We start from the raw sequence: 24,121 nt of genomic DNA, 5'->3' as shown, positions 1-24,121 counted from the left end.
TTTGTATACGTGAATTATAGTTGCATTGTTTGCTTTTATCGTAGTGGTTTTATTTCCGTCATTTGACTTTAGATTTGCCTTAACCTACTCAGTGTCTGTTCTTTCTCTTCTTTCCTGCTTTTTTCATTGTCTTCCAAACCGCAAACACTCCGACATCCGAGCCACACTGTATCAACGGTCTCGACCCCGCAGAGCACTCGGCTACGTAACCGCGCTGATTGTTGGGAAAGCATTTCGTGCCCGACATTCCTCCCACCAATAATTATTCATTGCTCTCATTTACTCCTTCTCTTAAAAAAGATTCTAGCTAGAATAACCGGAGACAGCGGTCATGTGTGTGTGAGTTTTGCGAGTATGATTCTATAAATGTGTTTGTGCCTGCGCCTTGCCTCCTTTCTGAAGAAGGCTTTGCCCGACAGCTTATGTTTACACAGTTTTCGTCGTGCCTGCCTGCTGCTCGGAGCGTGAGTAGGAATGTAACCACTTCACAGTATAGTTATTCCCTTGTGAAATGTGTAGTAAATAATCCCCTGCACTTTAACACGAACAGTGATGTACAAGCTACAATATCAGCAGAAAAAATTACACTCATTACGCCACATTAAGGCTGTCTGTAGCACAAACAGGGGTTCGCCGCACGGCAGCCAAAACTTTTGCTCATTTATGCAATGATATAAAATGTCTGAAAGACAGCCGGCCGCGGTGGTCTCGCGGTTAAGGCGCTCAGTCCGGAACCGCGGGACTGCTACGGTCGCAGGTTCGAATCCTGCCTCGGGCATGGATGTGTGTGATGTCCTTAGGTTAGTTAGGTTTAAGTAGTTCTAAGTTCTAGGGGACTGATGACCACAGAAGTTAAGTCCCATAGTGCTCAGAGCCATTTGAACCATTTCTTTTGTCTGAAAGACATCAAAGTAAAATTTGAAATTTTATGACTACTGGTAGGTGGCGCTCGGTGGTAGTGTGAACCGGCCGTGAGGCGCACCGAGATACACTGTGCAGTTGTGATCGCGGGTTTCGAGCTGGTTACCGCACCTGCCAGGTAAGCAGGAGATTCTGGGTTCGTATCCCGGTACGGTACACATTTCCTTTTGGCGCCGCTGATTCCGCTTAATGTCCTGCTGCAGCTGACAGCAGTGATCTCCCTTCCATTTAAATATAAAATTTTAAACTACACTGAAAACTTTTCTACTTGACAACTCCTATTCCGCAGAAGTCTTTCTACGAGGTGCGACAATAAAGCAATGAGACTTATTTTCTATGCAACATGTGACAACCCTGCAAGCTTGCGTAGGCACAATATCTTTGACCTTAGTCTATAAGCTGCTTCTAGTCCAAATGGCACATCAATGCAACTGCTCAGTCGTGAGTTGTGACGGTATGCCATTTCTTTTTGCGTAAAATTGGGTGAAAACCCGACGACAACTTACAGTAAACTTCAGAAGCCTTTTGGAGAAGAGGTTATGACAAGAGCTCAAGTTTTTCGTTGGCATAAAATGTTTAGTGAAGGCAGAACGAATGTTGAAGATGAAGAACGCAATGGACGACCATCAACCTCATGGACGAATGTCAACTTGGCCAGGGTGCGTGAACTCGTACAATCTGATCAAAGATTATCCGTGAAAATGATTGCAGAAGAACTGAACATCAATCGAGAAACAGTTCGTCTAATAATAATTGCATTCTGCATCACGATAATGCGCCATTCCATACTGTTCTGTTAGTACATAAATTTTTAACCTCAAAACAAATTTCAGTACTATCACAGCCACCTTATTCACCACATATCACTCCGTGCGACTTTTTTCTATTTCCAAGAGTCAAAACGGAGGTCAAGGGACAAAAAAATGGTTCAAATGGCTCTGAGCACTATGTGACTTAACTTCTGAGGTCATCAGTCGCCTACAACTTAGAACTAATTAAACCTAACTAACCTAAGGACATCACACACATCCATGCCCGAGGCAGGATTCGAACCTGCGACCGTAGCGGTCGCTCGGCTCCAGACTGTAGCTCCTAGAACCGCACGGCCACTCCGGCCGGCGTCAAGGGATACCATTTTCAAATAACACAAGATGTCCAAAAAGCTATGATGAGGGTCTTGGAGGATATTACAGAAGATGAGCTCCAGAAATGTTACCATCAATGGCAGAAGCGCTGGACAAGTGTGTGCAATCAAGAAGGGAACTACTTTGAAGGAGACAACACAAAACTTGACAAAACGGTAAGCAACATTTTTTTCACATGAGTCTAATTACTTTATTGTCGCACCTCGTGTTATTTAATGTATAAATGCTGATGACTACGAATTACTGACTAAAATCTGCTTGTCTTTAATTACAAAACAAAAAACTGATAAATGATCAGTGTCGAAGCATATTTACAGAAATATTGATGCTAATATAAAATGACTCGTTCCACATCATCAAGATTTATCGTGCAAATGATACACTGAATATGAAGCTAATTACTCATTGGTATATCACAAACCATGATACGGAGCAAAATGAAATTAAAAAGTAAAATGAAGCGAATGATCAGAGTAGACGTACGTTCCAATTGTGATATGTTTGGTTATACCTGAAAAACTGATAAGAGTCAGTGAGTTAAGTGTCTAGAAATATTCCGGGAAAAGAAGCAAACAGGTTACTGTTGGAAAGATAGGCTTATATGTTACACAGATTCGGCTATCATTATTTAAAAAATTATTTACATACAAGTTAAAGCAAAATATTCATTCCACAGGGTCTGAGTCTGAAACCATCTCCTTAATCACATTTATAGTATTTCACAATGTTGGAACATGCTTAAAAAGCTGTATCGTTTTTTAACGTTATAAATTATTATTATTGGTCATACACTGAATGTCACAACATAGGTAAGACTTGAAAGTGAGAATATGTGCAAACTACAGTGAAACTAATGTACTGACAATCTAATAAAACAAGAACTCTATTCTGTATGGAGGTACACCTCTATGCTGTTCTGTTTCTTTTACATTTTAACAACCATTCACTTATTTGCCTAGAACAAGGTGCGTCTTCCCTCATTGCACACGTTTATGAGCTAGCAAAGAACACGTAGGTAAGCTTTTGCAAACGTGAACATTAAAAACGTTGTGCCTACTAGCTAAAAGCTCAAAATGTAAGGAACAAGGAGCAATACCAGTAAGCAGACAAGCATTCGTTTCGGAGTTACAGCTTCATTTGCTACCGATACAAATATAGTAAAAGCGAAATTAAATAGATTACGGAAGCATACTTTTCGTATCATTTCCTTCTCTTCTTGGTTATTCAAAATATATCATCAAACAATAAATTACATTGAAGAGGCTAAATATGTCAAATTACTGGAGCAAATATGCATTTCAGAACAGAAAAACGTTCGAAATTTCCTTCCTGACGCTTTGCTTTTCATGAAAGCGCTGCAATTTTTAGTACCTAAAACAGCTGCTGCCTGCACACGACAGAAATAATGAACAATAAGCAGTCGTAAATGGTAGTCGGTTTAAGTTTTGGTGGCAGCAAGCCCCGCCCACTACGGTTTCAAAACAACATAGAGATTGTTTTTTTAACTCCACGGACTTATGGTGCACACCAGTGATCTCTGTACAAACTGGATGTAGAAGTCTGGTCTCTGAGTATAGAACTGTAGCCTGTCTGCAGATTCATGTACTTTGCATAGTCCGCCATGTTATAGTGTGGCAGACAAATTTCCATCCGACTGAAAGTCACAAAGAATTGCAGACTGATTTTTTATTTTGAACTTTATGTTAACATGTGATGTAATAGGCTGATTCGGGAGTGGAATCGAAAAGTATTTTCTTTTTGTGTTCTAGTAAAATTTCCTAACAGTCATGTTGTAGTTTGGCAAGAAACAAAATAGAAGCTTCTATGGCAGGCGCCATCAGACAGCTGATGTTCAACATCCAGATAGTATAGAGATCACTGGTGCACACTTACACTGATATATCAAAGATTATTATGTCTCTGGGTGCACTTACCTGGTCGATAATGATTTGACCAAACACGCAATAAAGTCCAGTCTCATACAGATAAATCGGCAGCGTGAACAACACCTTGAAAAGCGTTGTCGAGTCATTGTCCTTCTGCAACAGCTGTTAAAAACACCCTTGACACAACAGCTTTATTACGAACTGTGAATCAGCACAAAATTGTTACCAGAGAAAACCTTTGTCCTTCAGCAACAGCTCTGTTAGAAAACCCTCTCGACACTACACATTTATTATGAAATTTGAATCAGCATAAAATTTTTACTTGCGTAAATTTTAATTTGATGAACGTCGTGCGATAGCAGATTGCAAACAATGTTGTTTCGCTCATCAATGCTTAGGCTAATTTCATTCTATTTTTCATTCCCGTCATCTTAATTTCACTTTTATTTATGTGCATATTACAGTAATCATATGTAACACGTTTCATTTCATTAAGCACCTAACTCAGTTCTTATTCGCTTTAGATAATCATTGCTAACTCATCAACTAATTGCACAACACTGATTTTCGGTCTGTTAAAAAACTACTCCCGCATCGAGAAAGTTCTTTACTTCCCCCATCATCTCTTCAATGTGCAGATGCGCTGATCAAATAAGAGAGATGAGAACAAGCAGTACCGCCTTCCATCTTTCCTCTTTTTGCCCTCTTGTATCCTTCCGTCAGTGCTGACTACTTCAGTCTCACATAATGGCAGTGGTTCACCCTTGTTTCCCTATAGCTGATTCCATACTACCTAAGGATGGGAAGCATTTTATTCGAATCCATGTTATTAGCAACCTTCTCCAAATATGAGAACGCTATCTATCTTTCCTTGCATTTTTCTAAATTCGTTCGTTATTATAAACTATAGTGCGAAAATTGCTTCCAGCATGGATCACTTCAGCTAATACCGAATTGGTTCTTTCCTTTCGGTTTATCTCTTCCATTCTTCGATAAAGTACTCTGGTACTTGAATATGATATTAGAATGATTGTTCGGTAATTTTAACGTTCTTCTGGTGTTGCTTCCTGTACAGGTATGATAATTAAATTCCTTAAAAAATTTGATGGAATTTCCGCAGTTACATAAAATTCATCCATGAACTTACAATAGTTCTTGTCTCGGCCCTTGGCCTGACGCACACGCGAGTTTTCGCTGGCAATTATTAATAAGTGAGGAATTTGTTCCTTCCAAGTTCGCGGAAAGAATGTTGAAAGTCATAAATAATATACTGAATCTCCCCTACAATTTTCTTGCATCGGATTCTTATTTTCAATCAGCTTATTTTCTTCTGGGTAACTATAAAGTTTCTTAAAGTATTGTTTCGATCTTCTCGCCTTATTTTCAGCTTCCGTTGCACAGTTTTCTTTCACCATCTCTAACCTGTGTAAGTAATGAGTGGTGATTTAATCAAAGGTGAGATGATTAAAACGGCAAAGTGTGAACAGTGCTTTGTTTTGGAATTACTCGTATGTTGTAGTAACTCTTAAATAACTGAATATGGCCACACGAATAGTATCCGAAAATGAACACGTGCCATTCACATGTTGGTGAAAACACTGCAACCACTTTTCCCGTTGTAGAGATGTGCCAGCAAGCGAGTGCGTTCTTTGTACCAGCAAGCACTGCCCAGGTGCGTGTGCAAAGGTTCACTGGACTCCCAGGGACAGGAAAAACGTAGCATCGTCTCATACGCGACTCCAGGTTATGCGGCCTAAAGGGAGTTCGACTGTGGGATAGAGTCTGTGCAACAATGGACTATATTTGTTGCCAGCGCACTTCGATTATAAATATGTTTTAGATGATTTGGTGGAACTGAAAATATGTGTGAGTTGAAACCCTGTGCGCAGATTGTAAAATTCTTGCCCAATTACGAAACCTCTTCAGTGGCACGTTTCGTTAATTACAAGTACAGGAATATTCATCTGAACAATAGCTGAAATACTTATCTTTGTGGTCGAGTGTATGCTCCAGGGTCAAATATTAAGAGATTCAGTAACTGAAAATTTTTGTTTCTTGGTACGATTCATTAACTTATAGAATCACAGAGAACTTATTACGCATTAAAGTAAACAAAATAACCATCTTCCACTCTAACTTATGTGGCGACATACCTGACATGTTACTAATCTAAAATTCCTAAAAATTATATACCACAAGTCGACAGCAAACAGTCGTATTGCTAGTGAGAGAGCTCAGCACGAACTGAACTTCTGTCTGAAGCTGTTGTACGTAAAAACAGCACTAATTATACCATTATTTATCGTCGTTGCCTGAAGCGCAGATTCAACCATAAATTAAAATGATTGCTACTTCACACAATGACTACCAGGGTTTTCCAGTCCTTTCGTTAACAAATCATTTAACAGAATTATTTGATTGACTGGGTTGTAAGAAGAAAATGGGTGAAATTTAAAAACGAAAATAAACACATTATTATCAAACAAATAGTTTTCTGATGCATGACATTCATTGACATCTCAGACGGCAAAGTTGACTTTGAAAACTTCCTGTTATGTAGTTAATTATTTAATGTAGATATAGTACACCACTGGCCATTAAAAGTGCTACACCAAGAAGAAATGCAGATGATAAACGGGTATTCATTGGACAAATATATTATTCTAGAACTGACATGTGATTACATTTTCACGCAATTTGGGTGCATAGATCCTGAGAAATCAGTACCCAGAACAACCACCTCTGGCCATAATAACGGCCTTGATACGCCTGGACATTGAGTCAAACAGAGCTTGGATGGCGTGTACAGGTACAGCTGCCCATGCAGCTTCAACACGATACCACAGTTCATCAAGAGTAGTGACTGGCGTATTGTGACGAGCCAGTTGCTCGGCCACCATTGACCAGACGTTTTCAGTTGGTGAGAGATCTGGAGAATGTGCTGGCCAGGGCAGCAGTCGAACATTTTCTTTAACCAGAAAGGCCCGTACAGGACCTGCAAATTGCGGTCGTGCATTATCCTGCTGAAATGTAGGGTTTCGCAGGGATCGAATGAAGGGTAGAACCACGGGTCGTAACACATCTGAAATGTAGCGTCCACTGTTGAAAATGCCGTCAATACGAACAAGAGGTGACCGAGACGTGTAACCAATGGTACCCCATACCATCACGCCGAGTGATACACCAGTATGTCGATGGCGAATACACGCTTCCAATGTGCGTTCACCGCGATGTCGCCAAACACGGATGCGACCATCATGATGCTGTAAACAGAACCTGGATTCATCCGAAAAAATGACGTTTTGCCATTCGTGCACCAAAGTACGTCGTTCAGTACACCATCGCAGGCGCTCCTGTCTGTGATACAGCGTCAAGGGTAACCGCAACCATGGTGTCCGAGCTGATAGTCCATGCTGCTGCAAACGTCGTCGAACTGTTCGTGCAGATGGTTGTCTTGCAAACGACCCCATCTGTTGACTCAGGGATCGAGGCGTGGCTGCACGATCCGTTACAGCCATGCGGAGAAGATGCCTGTCATCTCGACTGCTAGTGATACGAGGCCGTTGGGATCAAGCACGGCGTTCCGTATTACCCTCCTGAACCCACCGATTCCATATTCTGCTAACGATCATTGGATCTCAACCACACGAGCAGCAACGTCGAGATACGATAAACCGCAATCGCGATAGGCTACAATCCGACCTTTATCAAAGTCGGAAATGTGATGGTATGCATTTCTCCTCCTTACACGAGGAATCACGACAACGTTTCACCAGGCAACGTCGGTCAACTACTGTTTGTGTATGAGAAATCGGTTGGCAACTTTCTTCATGTCAGCACGTTGAAGGTGTCGCCACCGGCGCGAATCGTGTGTGAATGCTCTGAAAAGGTAATCATTTGCATATCACAGCATCTTCTTCCTGTCGGTTAAATTTTGCGTCTGTAGCACGTCATCTTCGTGGTGTAGCAACTTTAATGGCCAGTAGTGCAATTAATTCTACACTCCTGGAAATGGAAAAAAGGACACATTGACACCGGTGTGTCAGACCCACCATACTTGCTCCGGACACTGCGAGAGGGCTGTGCAAGCAATGATCACACGCACGGCACAGCGGACACACCAGGAACCGCGGTGTTGGCCGTCGAATGGCTCTAGCTGCGCAGCATTTGTGCACCGCCGCCATCAGTGTCAGCCAGTTTGCCGTGGCATACGGAGCTCCATCGCAGCCTTTAACACTGGTAGCATGCTGCGACAGCGTGGACGTGAACCGTATGTGCAGTTGACGGACTTCGAGCGAGGGCGTATAGTGGGCATGCGGGAGGCCGGGTGGACGTACCGCCGAATTGCTCAACACGTGGGGCGTGAGGTCTCCACAGTACATCGATGTTGTCGCCAGTGGTCGGCGGAAGGTGCACGTGCCCGTCGACCTGGGCCCGGACCGCAGCGACGCACGGATGCACGCCAAGACCGTAGGATCCTACACAGTGCCGTAGGGGACCGCACCGCCACTTCCCAGCAAATTAGGGACACTGTTGCTCCTGGGGTATCGGCGAGGACCATTCGCAACCGTCTCCATAAAGCTGGGCTACGGTCCCGCACACCGCTAGGCCGTCTTCCGCTCACGCCCCAACATCGTGCAGCCCGCCTCCAGTGGTGTCGCGACAGGCGTGAATGGAGGGACGAATGGAGACGTGTCGTCTTCAGCGATGAGAGTCGCTTCTGCCTTGGTGCCAATGATGGTCGTATGCGTGTTTGGCGCCGTGCAGGTGAGCGCCACAATGAGGACTGCATACGACCGAGGCACACAGGGCCAACACCCGGCATCATGGTGTGGGGAGCGATCTCCTACACTGGCCGTACACCACTGGTGATCATCGAGGGGACACTGAATAGTGCACGGTACATCCAAACCGTCATCGAACCCATCGTTCTACCATTCCTAGACCGGCAAGGGAACTTGCTGTTCCAACAGGACAATGCACGTCCGCATGTATCCCGTGCCACCCAACGTGCTCTAGAAGGTGTAAGTCAACTAGCCTGGCCAGCAAGATCTCCGGATCTGTCCCCCATTGAGCATGTTTGGGACTGGATGAAGCGTCGTCTCACGCAGTCTGCACGTCCAGCACGAACGCTGGTCCAACTGAGGCGCCAGGTGGAAATGGCATGGCAAGCCGTTCCACAGGACTACATCCAGCATCTCTACGATCGTCTCCATGGGAGAATAGCAGCCTGCATTGCTGCGAAAGGTGGATATACACTGTACTAGTGCCGACATTGTGCATGCTCTGTTGCCTGTGTCTATGTGCCTGTGGTTCTGTCAGTGTGATCATGTGATGTATCTGACCCCAGGACTGTGTCAATAAAGTTTCCCCTTCCTGGGACAATGAATTCACGGTGTTCTTATTTCAATTTCCAGGAGTGTATATTAGGTAAAATATAACCTCACATTTGATTTCGATTTTTGTACTGAAGTACTTAGACACACTGGATTGTCTGGAACAGCACAGTGTCCGATATGTAACGTAACGAAAATGATTTCTTGCGATCTACGAACATCGTCACGTATAGATTAGGCCAGTGAAGCAGTCCCTTACAAATCCCGCTCTGATACAGTGAGCTAGGTGAACCTCTGTCTTTCAGTGAACATTGGTATAGTTTTGTTATTGTGGCCATCATCCGCAGCAGTTGTATAATATAGAAGGCAAAATGCGCCTGTAACGTAAATATGTATGAGTATCCTAAAAGAATGTTATCATAACAGCAAAACAGAGTAATGGTTGTGTCTCTTGGATTCGGTTATAGATATCCACACAAGTAAAGTAAATGTATTGTGTCCAGCGTCAAACAAATCACAGACTCGTAAGCAATAGGAAGGGGATCTTAAAACCATATGTTCGAAAAATCAAAATTTAACTGAAATACCACTAAATCTGGATTATTAGCCATAGACATTTCAGCCTACAGGAATCAGTCAGTTATCGGTCATTTCAATGCAATGGATGTTTTGCACATGAAAGTCAGCAGGTAACTGGAGTAATACCTCGAGCTGCGATAGTTTTCATGAGCATTAGCAAAGCATGACATGGCTACGATGATCGACAGACAGGGATCTCATCAAACATATTCCCTAGTTTATTAGATATTTTACAAGTTAGTTCTGCACTAGCCCAGCAAATGTGGTCAAATACAGTGCACTTCGATGGGTCAATGCAGGTCCTGCCCGGAGGTGGCAGGAGTCCTATGATCTTCGTCATATTATTGCAAATTCATAAAGCAGAGACTGTAACATTGCCGTAAATGCGCCCCCTACATTTCGGTTACAAGATGTTTGTTGTTTACAACATTTGTTACTTAGTCCATTAGGGTCGACATTTCCCCATCATTGGCAAACCAAAGAATTTTTCTCTCCTGCTCGTCAAATCTAAGAGAATTTCTCTACAAAGCCCGGAAGCGGAGGCGAAGACCATATGACAACATTAGAAGCCGACGCGATTCCAGTACTGTCACCATCATTTTTTCAAGCCATCAATATTTCGACATTTGATGCTGTCAAATCTTTTCCTAACTTTAATAACGGTTCCATCTTAACGTAACCGTTACACTCTAACACCTTCTATAATCTGTTATGTACATTCTCTTCTCACAACTGCCTCTTGCAGCACCAGAATATCTACTTCTGAAAGTGGTAGCCTGTATTACATATCTGACCCTCATTCAAGTGAAGGATTTTCCATAGACTTCTTTCCTCATTTTTTCTTTTCAGTACTTTTTTACTTCCTACTTTATCTGCCTACATCACATTCAACATTCTTCGACAGCATCACAGTTCAAAAGTTTTCAGCTTCTTCTCCGGCTTTTCGATGGTCCCACTCAATGTTTTGCTCTAGATGTGCTCTTTCAGAAACTTCTCCCTCATCCCCATATCCCTAGTAGCAGTAGAGCTCTTTTAACGAAGGAAGTTTTGTCCACATACACAGGGTGTTTCAAAAATGACCGGTATATTTGAAACGGCAATAAAAACTAAACGAGCAGCGATAGAAATATACCGTTTGTTGCAATATGCTTGGGACAACAGTACATTTTCAGGCGGACAAACTTTCGAAATTACAGTAGTTACAATTTTCAACAACAGATGGCGCTGAAAGTGATGTGAAAGATACAGAAGACAACGCAGTCTGTGGGTGCGCCATTCTGTACGTCGTCTTTCTGCTGTAAGCGTGTGCTGTTCACAACGTGCAAGTGTGCTGTGGACAACATGGTTTATTCCTTAGAACAGAGGATTTTTCTGGTGTTGGAATTCCACCGCCTAGAACACAGTGTTGTTGCAACAAGACGAAGTTTTCATCGGAGGTTTAATGTAACCAAAGGACCGAAAAGCGATACAATAAAGGATCTGTTTGAAAAATTTCAACGGACTGGGAACGTGACGGATGAACGTGCTGGAAAGGTAGGGCGACCGCGTACGGCAACCACAGAGGGCAACGTGCAGCTAGTGCAGCAGGTGATCCAACAGCGGCCTCGGGTTTCCGTTCGCCGTGTTGCAGCTGCGGTCCAAATGACGCCAACGTCCACGTATCGTCTCATGCGCCAGAGTTTACACCTCTATCCATACAAAATTCAAACGCGGTAACCCCTCAGCGCCGCTACCATTGCTGCACGAGAGACATTCGCTACCGATATAGTGCACAGGATTGATGACGGCGATATGCATGTGGGCAGCATTTGGTTTACTGCCGAAGCTTATTTTTACCTGGACGGCTTCGTCAATAAACAGAACTGGCGCATATGGGGAACCGAAAAGCCCCATGTTGCAGTCCCATCGTCCCTGCATCCTCAAAAAGTACTGGTCTGGGCCGCCATTTCGTCCAAAGGAATCATTGGCCCATTTTTCAGATCCGAAAAGATTACTGCATCACGCTATCTGGACATTCTTCGTGAATTTGTGGCGGTACAAACTGCCTTAGACGACACTGCAAACACCTCGTGGTTTATGCAAGATGATGCCCGGCCACTTCGCACAGCCGACGTCTTTAATTTCCTGAATGAATATTTCGATGATCGTGTGATTGCTTTGGGCTATCCGAAACATACAGGAGGCGGCGTGGATTGGCTTCCCTATTCGCCAGACATGAACCCCTGTGACTTCTTTCTGTGGGGACACTTGAAAGACCAGGTGTACCGCCAGAATCCAGAAACAATTGAACAGCTGAAGCAGTACATCTCATCTGCATGTGAAGCCATTCCGCCAGACACGTTGTCAAAGGTTTCGGGTAATTTCGTTCAGAGACTACGCCATATTATTGCTACGCATGGTGGATATGTGGAAAATATCGTACTATAGAGTTTCCCAGACCGCAGCGCCATCTGTTGTTGACAATTGTAACTACTGTAATTTCGAAAGTTTGTCTGCCTGAAAATGTACTGTTGTCCCAAGCATATTGCAACAAACGGTGTATTTCTATCGCTGCTCGTTTAGTTTGTATTGCCGTTTCAAATATACCGGTCATTTTTGAAACACCCTGTACCAGTCCAATTCTGATATCTTCCTTGTTTCGGCGACCCTGTATTGTCTTGCTTCCAAGACAATTCTTCAATTTCTTTCACTGCTCTGTAATCTTCAATTCCCATGTTTAGCATATCGTCACTCGTGTCTGTAATTGTAAAAGACATTTGTCTTCGCTCTGTTTATCCAAATGCTATATTCTTTTTTTTTGTACGCTGTTTATTCTTATTACAATCAGCAAGTTTTGTTAGTCTTCCTTGTGCAGAAGAGGTACATCGTCTGTCCTTTGCAGTTTGGTTGCTCTTCTGAAACTTCTTTCGCTTCTTCCACCGCTATTTCAGAGTACAAGTTGACCCCTACCCTTCTTAACGTTACTGATGGGACAACAGACTGTTTTCAACAGCGGATAGGCTAGTCGATTGTTTTTTCATTCAGTCGATTTTTTTTAGTCGAATGTAACACAATCGAATGAGAAACTGATTTGCGGCCATCACTCCAGGTTTGAGTGATTTAAGTGAATGTGAGACAACTGACACAAATATTGTCGGTTACGTCAGTTATATGCATGTTTTCACTCAGTCTCTGGGCTTGAGTGATTTTCATTCACTTCTTTACATGTTTTTTTTCCGTGGTGGTCGTTGGGGCGGGAGGTGTAGCGCCACCGCCGTAGCCGTCTTCTGCGGCTGGCAGAGCCAGGGGTACAGCCGGCCTGAGGAGGTGGCGCAGTTGCCGGTGTGAACTTAGCACTGCCAGGACCTGAGCTAGCGCTGATTGGCTATGCGCCACCTCCTCACAGCAAGACTCAAGTTTCACCCGCAATTTGCAGTCAGGTGGAGTCACGTGACCGGCCTTTGGCCGTTGTGGATGGGAGACTGCAAATTCCGTGTGAAACTTGAGTCTTGCCCTCCTCACACAGGGTTGCCACCCTGGCCATGGCAGACGCAGGACGCTGACGTGGAGCGTGCGTGACGCAGGCGTAGGGTTGCCACAATCCAAGGACGAAAATCAAAGACAAAATTCGGTGATTATAAAGACGTGGTTGAAACACGGACCGATATGTTGCGCAAGTGACCATTGGTTTGCATCAGTATTTTCTTCTCGAAAGTGTACTTTTCGTTTCGACATTTTAAATTTCAAATTCTGTGCAATAACAGCACCAGAAGTACACTTCGCACAGCTGAAGGTTAACTTTATACGACCAAAAGAAATATCAGATACCGACAGCAGAGACTTTGTAAACCAACAGCGGAAAACTGAAACAATCGCGAAGAATCGATTATTGCACTGCTTCCACAGTGTGTTCTGAAAATAGCCGAGCGATTCTGAGATGCCACGGAATATCAGCACAGGTTTCAACGGCTATCGTCAAGTTTGCAGGAGTTATGAAACACTTGATAGGTGGCCAGTGGCAAAACTTGCGTAAAAAAAATTTTTTTACTTACTAGCCACTTTTTTTCCGGACTTTTTTTCTTCGTCCAGGACACCTGTCTTCGAGCATAAAATCGCGGACTGTCTGCGAATTCCGCGACGTATGGCAATCATACGCCGGAGCAATCGCAAATTTTAATTTTAGTTGATGGACATCATCTCTTTCCAGTAAAAAGTAATGCAAAGAGTCACAAACAAATGCGACAATGTTCCTTTTTTCTTCATATATGTACCCCTAAGAGAAGACCTATGATTGCTCAACACTGTATTCCTAATGAAACTCTATTAGTTACGTGTTAACTGTACTGCAATCTATTAATCAGTTTTAAAAGGAAAAGAAGAATTAGCTTTTCAGCACATAATGAAACGAATGTGTTTATTGCTTGTCTTCACAGACAGCTGGAGATATATGCACCGCAGTTTATATTGTATACCACTGATTTACTTCTTACTTTACTTCATGGAAGTAGACAGACTGTTTTGGATAACTCGATCAGCTAAACCGCTGAACAGTTTTCAGTTGACTGAATGAATGAATGAATGCAAGCTTCAAGTAACAGAAAAAGTACCGACTGGGTTCACACAAAAGAATGAACGAATAACTCAGCCGATACGTAAAGCTACAACCAAGTGAGTCGATTATTTTCCAACAATATACTGAATCGGCTGTTTTCATTCGGTTGTTCTCATCACTGCTTAATGTGTACTTGTCTTTCTTGACCTTGTAAGCGCCTCCCGCACTGTTTCGGTATGTATCGGTACTATTTTTAATATGATATTCGACCGCTTTGCATTTACCTGTACATGGAGCGTTAGGAAATAAAAAGTGCTGTTGCAGTTTTATGTTCATTAATGTCCAACCAGATCACGACGCAGTTTATGTCGGTCACTCACTTTTCGACGGTACCTAGGCTGCAACCGTTCACCGTCCATACTGCCGAAGATCGTACCTGAAAGTGTTAATTATATGGGTAGCAAGGCGAGTTCCGAATAATTTACCACAAACCCGCATTTATTCAGAAAATCCGTAGATGAAAATAACATATTTCACTCATATTTCGCCGGCCGCGGTAGCCGTGCGGTTCTAGGAGCTTGAGTCTGGAAGCGCGCGACCGCTAGGGTCGTAGGTTCGAATCCTGCCTCGGGCATGGATGTGTGTGGTGTCCTTAGGTGAGTTAGGTTTAAGTAGTTCTAAGTTCTAGGGGACTGATGACCTCAGATGTTAAGTCCCATAGTGCTCAGAGCCACTCATATTTCACTTTGCGTTTGATGACAGTTAATTAGACATCTATAGCCTTAGCTAACTGCTGATTGTTCATTATTGTATGAGGGACCGATGACCGTAGCAGTCTGGTCCCTTTAATCCCACGAACCAACCACTATTGTACGAGTAAATTTGTAACACCATAGCTCTAATGCTCTACTGATTTATTTTGCCTTTTGCTTTATTTAATGTTAGATCGTTGAGCTTCTGTAAATTTGTTCGATTGAATCGATAACACAAAATTGTATACTCCTTTCTTTATAAAAACTTTGATTTCTTTTAGAGTGTAGGAAGTGTAATCTCTGTAATATGTACAATATCAGCAAATTATATGTTTTGTATGTCATATAATCTCTTTGGTTATCTTTTAAATTAAATAATTTTGTGTAGAACTAGCAATATATGCAAATGTTCCGTTTTATTTAAAATGTTTGTTTGCTGTTATGTAAACTGCTGACCTTCACTCAGGGTTCTTAGTTATTTTGTATGTAAAAGTTGTTGTGGTTCCCCTCGGGAACGAACTGTGTAGCGCCCGCAAAATGTGGTTGGCATGGATAGAAAGGTGGAACAAAGAGGCCGCCGGGGACGAGCTACCAAACTATCAACTACTCATGTAAAATTTGTGTATTGTGCTGGTTCCGAGAGAGGCTTTTCCTGACGCTTTCCAATGCCTCGGATGGATGGATAAAGAGCTGGAACTATTCTGAAATTGGTATCTTATCATCGCCACCAAGAAATGACAGAGTCCAGCAATTCTACCTGCAAATCCACCTACCAACATGCAATCGCCACCACATTGCGCGATCACTATAATGGAACACTACAGTAATGTACAGTGAAGGATCAGCTCATAGGATGTTATAGTATACCCAAATATAAGGTAAAATTTGACTGAACTCTTGTACCTACCGTCATTTATCCTTAGTCACATATCCACTTAGGGTCCCTCCCACGCTAAAGTGTTTGCCGAGTGTTCTTTATTGAAGGCATATTAAAATTAATATGGCAATAGACTGTGCTAAAATTAATATTGTTTGTTAAAAGAATCTTACAAATATCTCAGATTTGTGTTTCACTGCAGTAAAAGTTCGGAACTGCAACTGTTGAGAGTTAAATGTTCATGCCTGCTAAGTACGTGTTTCTCTAGTGTATTGAAAGTGTGTTTAGTTTGCTCTGCTACAGAGGTCAAGATTAAGGGCCCCCCTCCATTGAAAGTAGTTCAAATGCACCAAGTTACTTAATTATAGAAAGTTTCAATTACTCTTGCTGTTCAAGTCAAATTATGTACGATATTGGGTTCCTCTTGTGTATTAAAAGTGCATATTAATGTTGTAACAAGATCAACAGTTTGTCTATTGTGCTTATGCTAGGTAAGAAGTAACAGAAAAACCACTATCTATGAAAACAGTACCTTTTTTTTAAAAAAGGACAGTGAGAAGTAATTTGTTAGTGAACTCCATTTAATTTTCATTCTAAGTAGAAAGGTATTTAGTATTGAGAGACTTAATCTATGTACAATAACTAATTTTGCTGTACACCATATCTATATTTCATGTCAGATAGGAATATGTTTGAAAAGTAATACTAAACCTATGTCCAATTCACGAAATACTAAACCTATGTCCAATTTACGATTCTACAGTGAATATTAATGGTAACGTTATTGAGACCATTCAGTTTGACTAAGTCCTCAAGGTAACAGTGTGTTTTGTCATCTGTTATATTTATGCAAATAGTTTGTTCTGATCTGTTAGCTCCAACCTTAATGTGGACATACTATATTCAGGTGCCAGAGTTTATCGCACTCGCGTGTGGCAAAGTACAGGTCGTGTTTGTCCGTTAAAGTTATTCATACCTAATTTCTTAAACAAGAACGTTAATCTTTCTCTTGCCTTATTAGGCTGGCGACCGTTTTCCTTGTTCTTTGAACAGTGTAGATAGGCAAAATATTATTTGTACTGTTCAAATATTTACGTAATTCTGACTTTCATTTCCGATAAGCCATCCCCGTTAGGTACAACACGGTCAACATAACGAAATTCCTCTCAGAGGGTAAGACTGCTCTGTTGCTCTATACCATAATTGCATGAATAAACATAATTTCATTGTACGAACTGCCTCCAACTTTAAGGTTATGGTATAGCAGCAGCGCACAGTAGTGTTATAAGTTCAGAATATTTTTGCGACGTCTTACTGCCGGTAAACCCGTTTAAGCACAAGAACCACAGTTAACTTTATTAATGTTACTGCAATTTCGTAATGATGCACACACAAATATCTTGGTGATAATTATTCGTGCTTGTGTGTATATAAATACTGTGATTAAACAACACTTTCCGAGAGTTAGCGAATACAGCACGCTTCTAAAAATATTTCGTCGTAGTTTTCACAATATTCAAAGCACATTGGAATAAGCCTTTGATAGAAATATTACTGCTTACCGCATAACGTGATTTACGTTATGATAAGGCAGTGTCTAGTTGCTCAAGCGAGTTCCTGACACAGGCTGACTGTCTCTGTGTGCTGGGAGTGACCAGCTCCAGCGACAATGCCTCAAACAAATTACTACCGCCGGCGTGCTATTTGAATGTTCAAATATTGGGTAAGGCGCAGTGATATAGTACGGTTCCGCTTTTGTAGCTTGTTGATTAAAATGGCTCCAGGCACTATGGGACTTAACATCTGAGGTCATCAGTCCCCTAGACTTAGAACTACTTAAACCTAACTAACCTAAGGACATCACACACATCCATGCCCGAGGCAGGATTCGAACCTACGACCGCAGCAGCCGCGTGTTTCCGGACTGAAGCGCCTAGAACCCCTCGGCCACAGCGGCCGGCGCTTGTCGATTATTTGTCTGTCTGTAACACCAAACTTCTAAGGAATGTCAACATCTCATTCTACCTTACACGGTAGAAGACTTTCTCTAGATCCACAAATGCTAGGAAGGTATCGTGGGTTTCCGTTAGTCTGCTTCCCATACTAGGAGGAACGTCAGACTTGCCCCTACTTTCTCCTATCCGAAACCAAATTAATCTTTGTTCAGAACGTCTCCAATTTTCTCTCTGTTCTGCTATATCCGATTCTGATCAGCAGTTTACAAGTCTGTCTTGCCAGACTAACTGTCCGACAGTTATTACGTTCATCTGTAAATGTCGTTCTCCGTAAAGGGATTGTCATGCTTTTCTGGAAGCCTGGTGGTAACTCATACGTTTCATAGATTTTTCAACACCAAATTAATTCATTTTTTAGTTCCTACATACCCCACCGATTTTAGTGCCTCTTTCTCCGCTCTCGTCATTTAGTGCTCTGACGAACTCTGGCTGTATTGTTGGTTCACTTACTTCTTCCAAATCTGTCTGCCCTTTCTTCATAATTCGATACAGACTTTTATTGTTTTCAGTTGCACTCCTAAGCTATACATCTCTTTTTGGAAACGACTCTGCCACACGACTGATTAGTATTTTTGTTTTTCCGCAGTTTGCAGATTATTAATACCAGTACTGCACTGTCGTCTCTAAAAGTTCTAAAAATAATGAATATTTTTATAGCATTTAGATACGTTCACAATAGACAAGTACAATATCTTCGCTATTGCCATCACTTAGTAGATCTGATGGGCATAGAACGCAAGAACCAAGCCTCCCGTACCTAGGTAGGCTTAGCAGGTAGCAGGACCTGTATCTGCGGAAAAAATCCAATTATGAACGGGTAGTAGCCCCGAGTCCTTCCAGTATCCTCTGGGTAGTAGTTTGTGAGTTAATGTTTCAGTCTACAGTGGACCATTTCATAGTGAACATGTCCTATGATGCGATCGCAGGTACCGGTACATTTAGTAGAATAGGAAAGAAAATGGTGCTTCAGAAAGGCTACGCTATCGGATTCCAAAAATTGTTAAAAGGTGTAATACAGATGTGTTCGAAGCTCAAGACGACTAAAACCACATGGAAACAGCTGGCGACATAATTCAGAGGCAGAGAATAGTTTGTGATCTGACGCAGAAGCTGTAGAAGATACAAGAGTATCTGAAAGACTATCAAAACTAATACACAGGGTGGTCCATTGATAGTGAATGGGGCAAATATCTCACGAAATAAGCATCAAACGAAAAAACTACAAAGAACGAAACTCGTCTAGCTTGAAGGGGGAAACCAGATGGCGCTATGGTTGGCCCGCTAGATGGCGCTGCCATAGGTCAAACGGATATCAACAGTGTTTTTTAAAATAGGAACCCCCATTTTTATTACATATTCGTGTAGTACGTAAGGAATTATTGGACCACTTTTTTCGCTTTGTGATAGATGGCGCTGTAATAGTCACACGTATAAGTACGTGGTATGACGTAACATTCCGCCAGTGCAGACCACAGAACAAGAAAAAAGAGAAACGCAACTCCCGTGTTAGAAGTGGGAAACACAGACCGGCAGCAGCGCCTCAAGTGGTATGGAGATGAACTAAAATATGAAAACATTGCGGGTTGCATCCCCCCCCCCCCAGTTAAGTTGTAGGTTTTTATTTTTCTTTTAATTCTATTACCTTATTTTTCTTGGCGTGCTATGTAATTATTTTGGCTGGCATCATAATAAAATAATTGAAACACAGCTATAGCACACTGTACTAAAGCAGAGAGAAACTTATTCAGTAATATTTTCAGTCTGTTTTTGACGTTTGCGTCTGACAGACAAGAAAACATGATAGGAGCAGCGACTGTCAGGCGCAAACGTCAAAAATAGACTTTTAAATTGACATGCTTATATTGTTATCTATCAACATGTAAAAGCTCCAGCATGTTTTATGGCTCATAAGAACTAGATGCAACACTTGAAACTGAGAGTAAGTCGAAACAAGCTTGTAGTGTAAATAATTAAGGCAAAAGAAAAACAACTTTGTAGCAGCTAAACTGGACTACAAATATTCCTGAATAATGTCATAATTTTTATGTCATACAAGCTGCTGGATCAATGGAGAAAAAAAGCCTATTATTAAGAGAATAAGCAGCAGTTAAAGAGGTTCAATTAAGAAATATTTATCACAGTATTAATTAATGAAGAATTCTAAAATTTGTTACAACTATGTTTCACGACTATAAGTTCTGAGTAACTGCCCAGCAAACTTGCACTACTGAGCATTAATTTCTTAAAAAGGTTCCTACATCTTACTACTGTAAATTCTTCAACACAAAAAAGAAAACATCAATACCAAATACCAAAAGCAGGAAAGTTGGATAAATACAGTGAAATGAAAACAGTGAAATGAAAACAAAACTTACTTTTTATTTCTCAAGCACACAAGAAAAATTTTCTTTTAACTGTTATAAAGCTTTAAACCGTTTACTGAATTTGTCTTTAACAATATCAAGTCTTTTATTACTGATGGTGTGTTTCCAATCTTTCACATACTTCTTGCCTCTTCGCCCATATAGCTTTCACACCCCTTGGTGCGGACGGTATTTGCTTCGTGATACATTATCCGCGTTAAAATGGACCGTTTACCAATTGCGAAAAAGGCTGATATCGTGTTGATGTATGGCTATTGTGATCATGCCCAATGGGCGTGTGCTATGTATGCTGCTCGGTATCCTGGACGACATCATCCAAGTGTCCGGACTGTTCGCCGGATAGTTACGTTATTTAAGGAAACAGGAAGTGTTCAGCCACATGTGAAACGTCAACAACGACCTGCAACAAATGATGATGCCCAAGTAGGTGTTTTAGCTGCTGTCGCGGCTAATCCGCACATCAGTAGCAGACAAATTGCACGAGAATCGGGAATCTCAAAAACGTCGGTGTTGAGAGGAATGTCGTTACACGTATTGCCAAATTCATTGAGATAGACGGACATCATTTTGAGCATTTATTGGATTAATGTGGTTTTTACAGGTAATCACGCTGTAACAGCATGCGTTCTCAGAAATGATAAGTTCACAAAGGTACATGTATCACAACTGGAACAACCGAAATAAAATGTTCAAACGTACCTACGTTTTGTATTTTAATTTAGAAAACCTACCTGTTACCAACTGTTCGTCTACAATTGTGAGCCATATGTTTGTGACTATTACAGCGCCATCTATCACAAAGCGAAAAAAGTGGTCCAACTAAAACATTCATATTTCTTTACTTACTACACGAATATGTAATAAAAAGTGGAGGTTCCTATTCAAAAAAACGCAGTTGATATCCGTTTGACCTATGGCAGCGCAATCTAGCGGGCCAACCATACCACCATCTGCTTTCCCCCTTCAAGCTAGACGAGTTTCGTTCTTTGTAGTTTTTTGGTTTGACGCTTATTTCGTGAGATATTTGGCCCGGTCACGGTCAATGGACCTCCCTGTATAATGAACTGACAGGAAGCCACACGAAAGAAATAACCATGTCGACTGCTTACATAAATCCATTTACAAAGGTAGACAGCAAATTCTGCCTAAGTTACCTACTAGTATTCAGGAGGGTTATATTGTAGTTAACACATTAAACGTGAAAACTACATAATGATGCTGACAAAACCACTGTAATATTCTGTAAAGTTGAAAACCTCAAATTTCTTAGTATGGCGCACAATATGCGTCGACGGAACTTTTAAGTATTGCACGAAGGTTTTTTGTAAGCTATTCACGATCTAAGGCCTTGTCAATGGACATTTGCTAAACGATAAGAAAACTTCATGTTATCAATAAGTCTTTTCAACAGTTTCTGATAAATGTGATAATCTTAAGTTTGAAATTATCTCCATCAACAATGTTTTCAAACTTTGTAGAAAGCTTTATGAAAGTGTGGACTTACGTAGGAACCCAAAGATGTAAATTTGATCTAACGCAGAGTTGGTCTCGAGATAGAGAAACACAGAGGCTTGCTCATGGCTGCTATTCAAGAAATGAAGTAGAAAAGTTTTTATCTTATATATTTTGTTTGCCTGTGCTGGAACCCTGATTGTTTGTTGTTTATTCTGTTGGATACTTAATGTAGGCGGTGCCTTTGTCTGAAAAACTGCAAATGTTTTGTGACTTCTTAGAGGATAGTTAATAGACGAAAACGCACTCTTTCCTCCACCCACGTGGGCAGAACTCAGTTGCAGTACACAGAGAACCATCAGTGCTTACGAAAGTTTCCACAGCAAGTACAGTGTTGTTGTACTCAGCCCAAATCTACGCAGGTCTCTTGAGGTACTAAAGCGAATTCAGCTCGACACAAAAATTGCAACCATTCCTCAAAAATCAAGAAAATGGAAAGGTTCTGTCCGAGTTTAGAATTCATGAAGCAGCAAGTGGCGAACTTCAAAGCTGAAAAAATTACAGGAGTGTAACATATGAAATTAGTTTCCTATAAAATAAAACCTGGAAGTGCAAAGTAAAATGATTGTAAGTTTTGGAGATGGGCATACATAGTACCTAGGCCCTGGGAGTAGACAACATTCCATTAGAACTACTGATAGCCCTGGAAGAGCCAGTCCTGACAAAATTCTACCATCTGGTGATCAAGATGTATGAGACAGCTGAACGGATTGGACAGTGTATTGAAAGGAGGATATAAGATGCACATCAACAAAAGCAAAACGAGGATAATGGAAAGTAGTCGAATTAAATCTGGTAATTCTGAGGGTATTAGAACAGGAAATGAGACGCTTAAAGTAGTAAATGAGTTTTGATATTTGGGGAGCAAAATAACTGATGATGGTCGAAGTAGAGTGGATATAAAATGTAGACTGGCAATGGCAAGGAAAGCGTTTCTGAAGAAGAGAAATTTGTTAGCATCAAGTATAGATTTGTCAGGAAGACTTTTCTTTTTGTATGGAGTGTAGCCATGTATGGAAGGGAAACGTGGATGATAGTTTAGACAAAAGAAGAATAGAAGCTTTCGAAATGTGGTGCTACAGAAGAATGCTGAAGATTAGATGGGTAGATCACATAACTAATGAGGAGGTATTGAATAGAATTGGGGAGAAGAGAAATTTGTGGCACAACTTGACTAGAAGAAGGGATCGGTTGGTAGGACATGTTCTGAGGCATCAAGGGATCGCGAATTTAGTACTGGAGGGCAGCGCGGATTGTAAAAATCGTAGAGGGGGACCAAGAGATGAATACACTGAACAGATTCAGAATGATGTAAGTTGCAGTAGGTACCGGGAGATGAAGAAGCTTGCACAGGATAGAGTGGCATGGAGAGCTGCATCAAACCAGTCTCTGGACTGAAGACCACAACAACAACAACAGTACTCTAAAAAGACATAAAACTGTAAATCTATTTCAAAACAAAAAAAGATGTGAATTCGTAAATATTTTGGGGTGTTGGACTGTACAGGTATGCTTCCTCATGCTGCACTCTGGGTAACACTAGACTATGTGGTAGAAAAACTACTAATTTAAAGTTAATCATTGGAGGCTCATTTTCTTCTGATCGCGACATGTAGGATAAACAGAGCCATTTTTCCTTGTTACTAACGACAGACAAGAAGACTGTTTTACGGCTTCTGCTAGAAGTATACAGAGACCTGCTTTGAACGGGAGACTGGGTCATATATCTGATCTCGGGAGGCGTGGATCTAGCGCCCTGTCCATAAGCACGTTTAAAGGACAAGAAGAACAAATTTCGCTTTTAATCATGTTTACTTACGAGAGAGGTGACGAAGATCTGTGCGCAGATGTTCACCATGTGTAGAAACAAAAGAACGAAGATCGGCAGGTTCATTATAGCCTCCAGTTCCTTGACACATCTGTGAAAGATAATCAGAAGCAGCACTTTTAGGCGTAACTTATTAAAGCAGTTGCTAAGTATATAGAAGTATCTGAGACAACAAATGAAAACTCTTTATGCTCAACGATTATAGCAAGCTATCGCCTGGAAAGCAGAATAAGTTCAGATGACCCATTAACTGAGTACAGGTGAGTTCACTACCTAAGCTGTGTTTCAAGGTGGCTCATTCGGATTCGGAGAAGACGTTTTGTGCATTCATCAAGACAGGTGGTCCTATTATGTA

General features: G+C 41.5%; 1 protein-coding gene across 1 annotated transcript in view; it reads right to left on the bottom strand.

Annotated features, from left to right (window-relative positions):
* LOC126475110 (odorant receptor 45b-like) overlaps positions 1-24,121 on the bottom strand; it is a 76,713-nt gene that overhangs the window by 36,212 nt on the left and 16,380 nt on the right. Inside the window, exons 2-3 of the mRNA XM_050102694.1 lie at positions 23,758-23,857; positions 4,001-4,114 (exon numbers count right to left, since the gene is read on the bottom strand). Of these exons, the coding sequence (XP_049958651.1) occupies positions 4,001-4,114; positions 23,758-23,857 (214 nt within the window). The remainder of the gene's footprint in view (positions 1-4,000; positions 4,115-23,757; positions 23,858-24,121) is intronic.

This window comes from Schistocerca serialis, chromosome 4 (assembly GCF_023864345.2).
Source record: "Schistocerca serialis cubense isolate TAMUIC-IGC-003099 chromosome 4, iqSchSeri2.2, whole genome shotgun sequence".
In the NCBI taxonomy this organism is placed as follows: Eukaryota; Metazoa; Arthropoda; class Insecta; order Orthoptera; family Acrididae; genus Schistocerca; species Schistocerca serialis.
The sequence above is the reverse complement of the archived record's forward strand: the minus strand, read 5'-3'. Positions and strand labels throughout refer to the sequence as shown.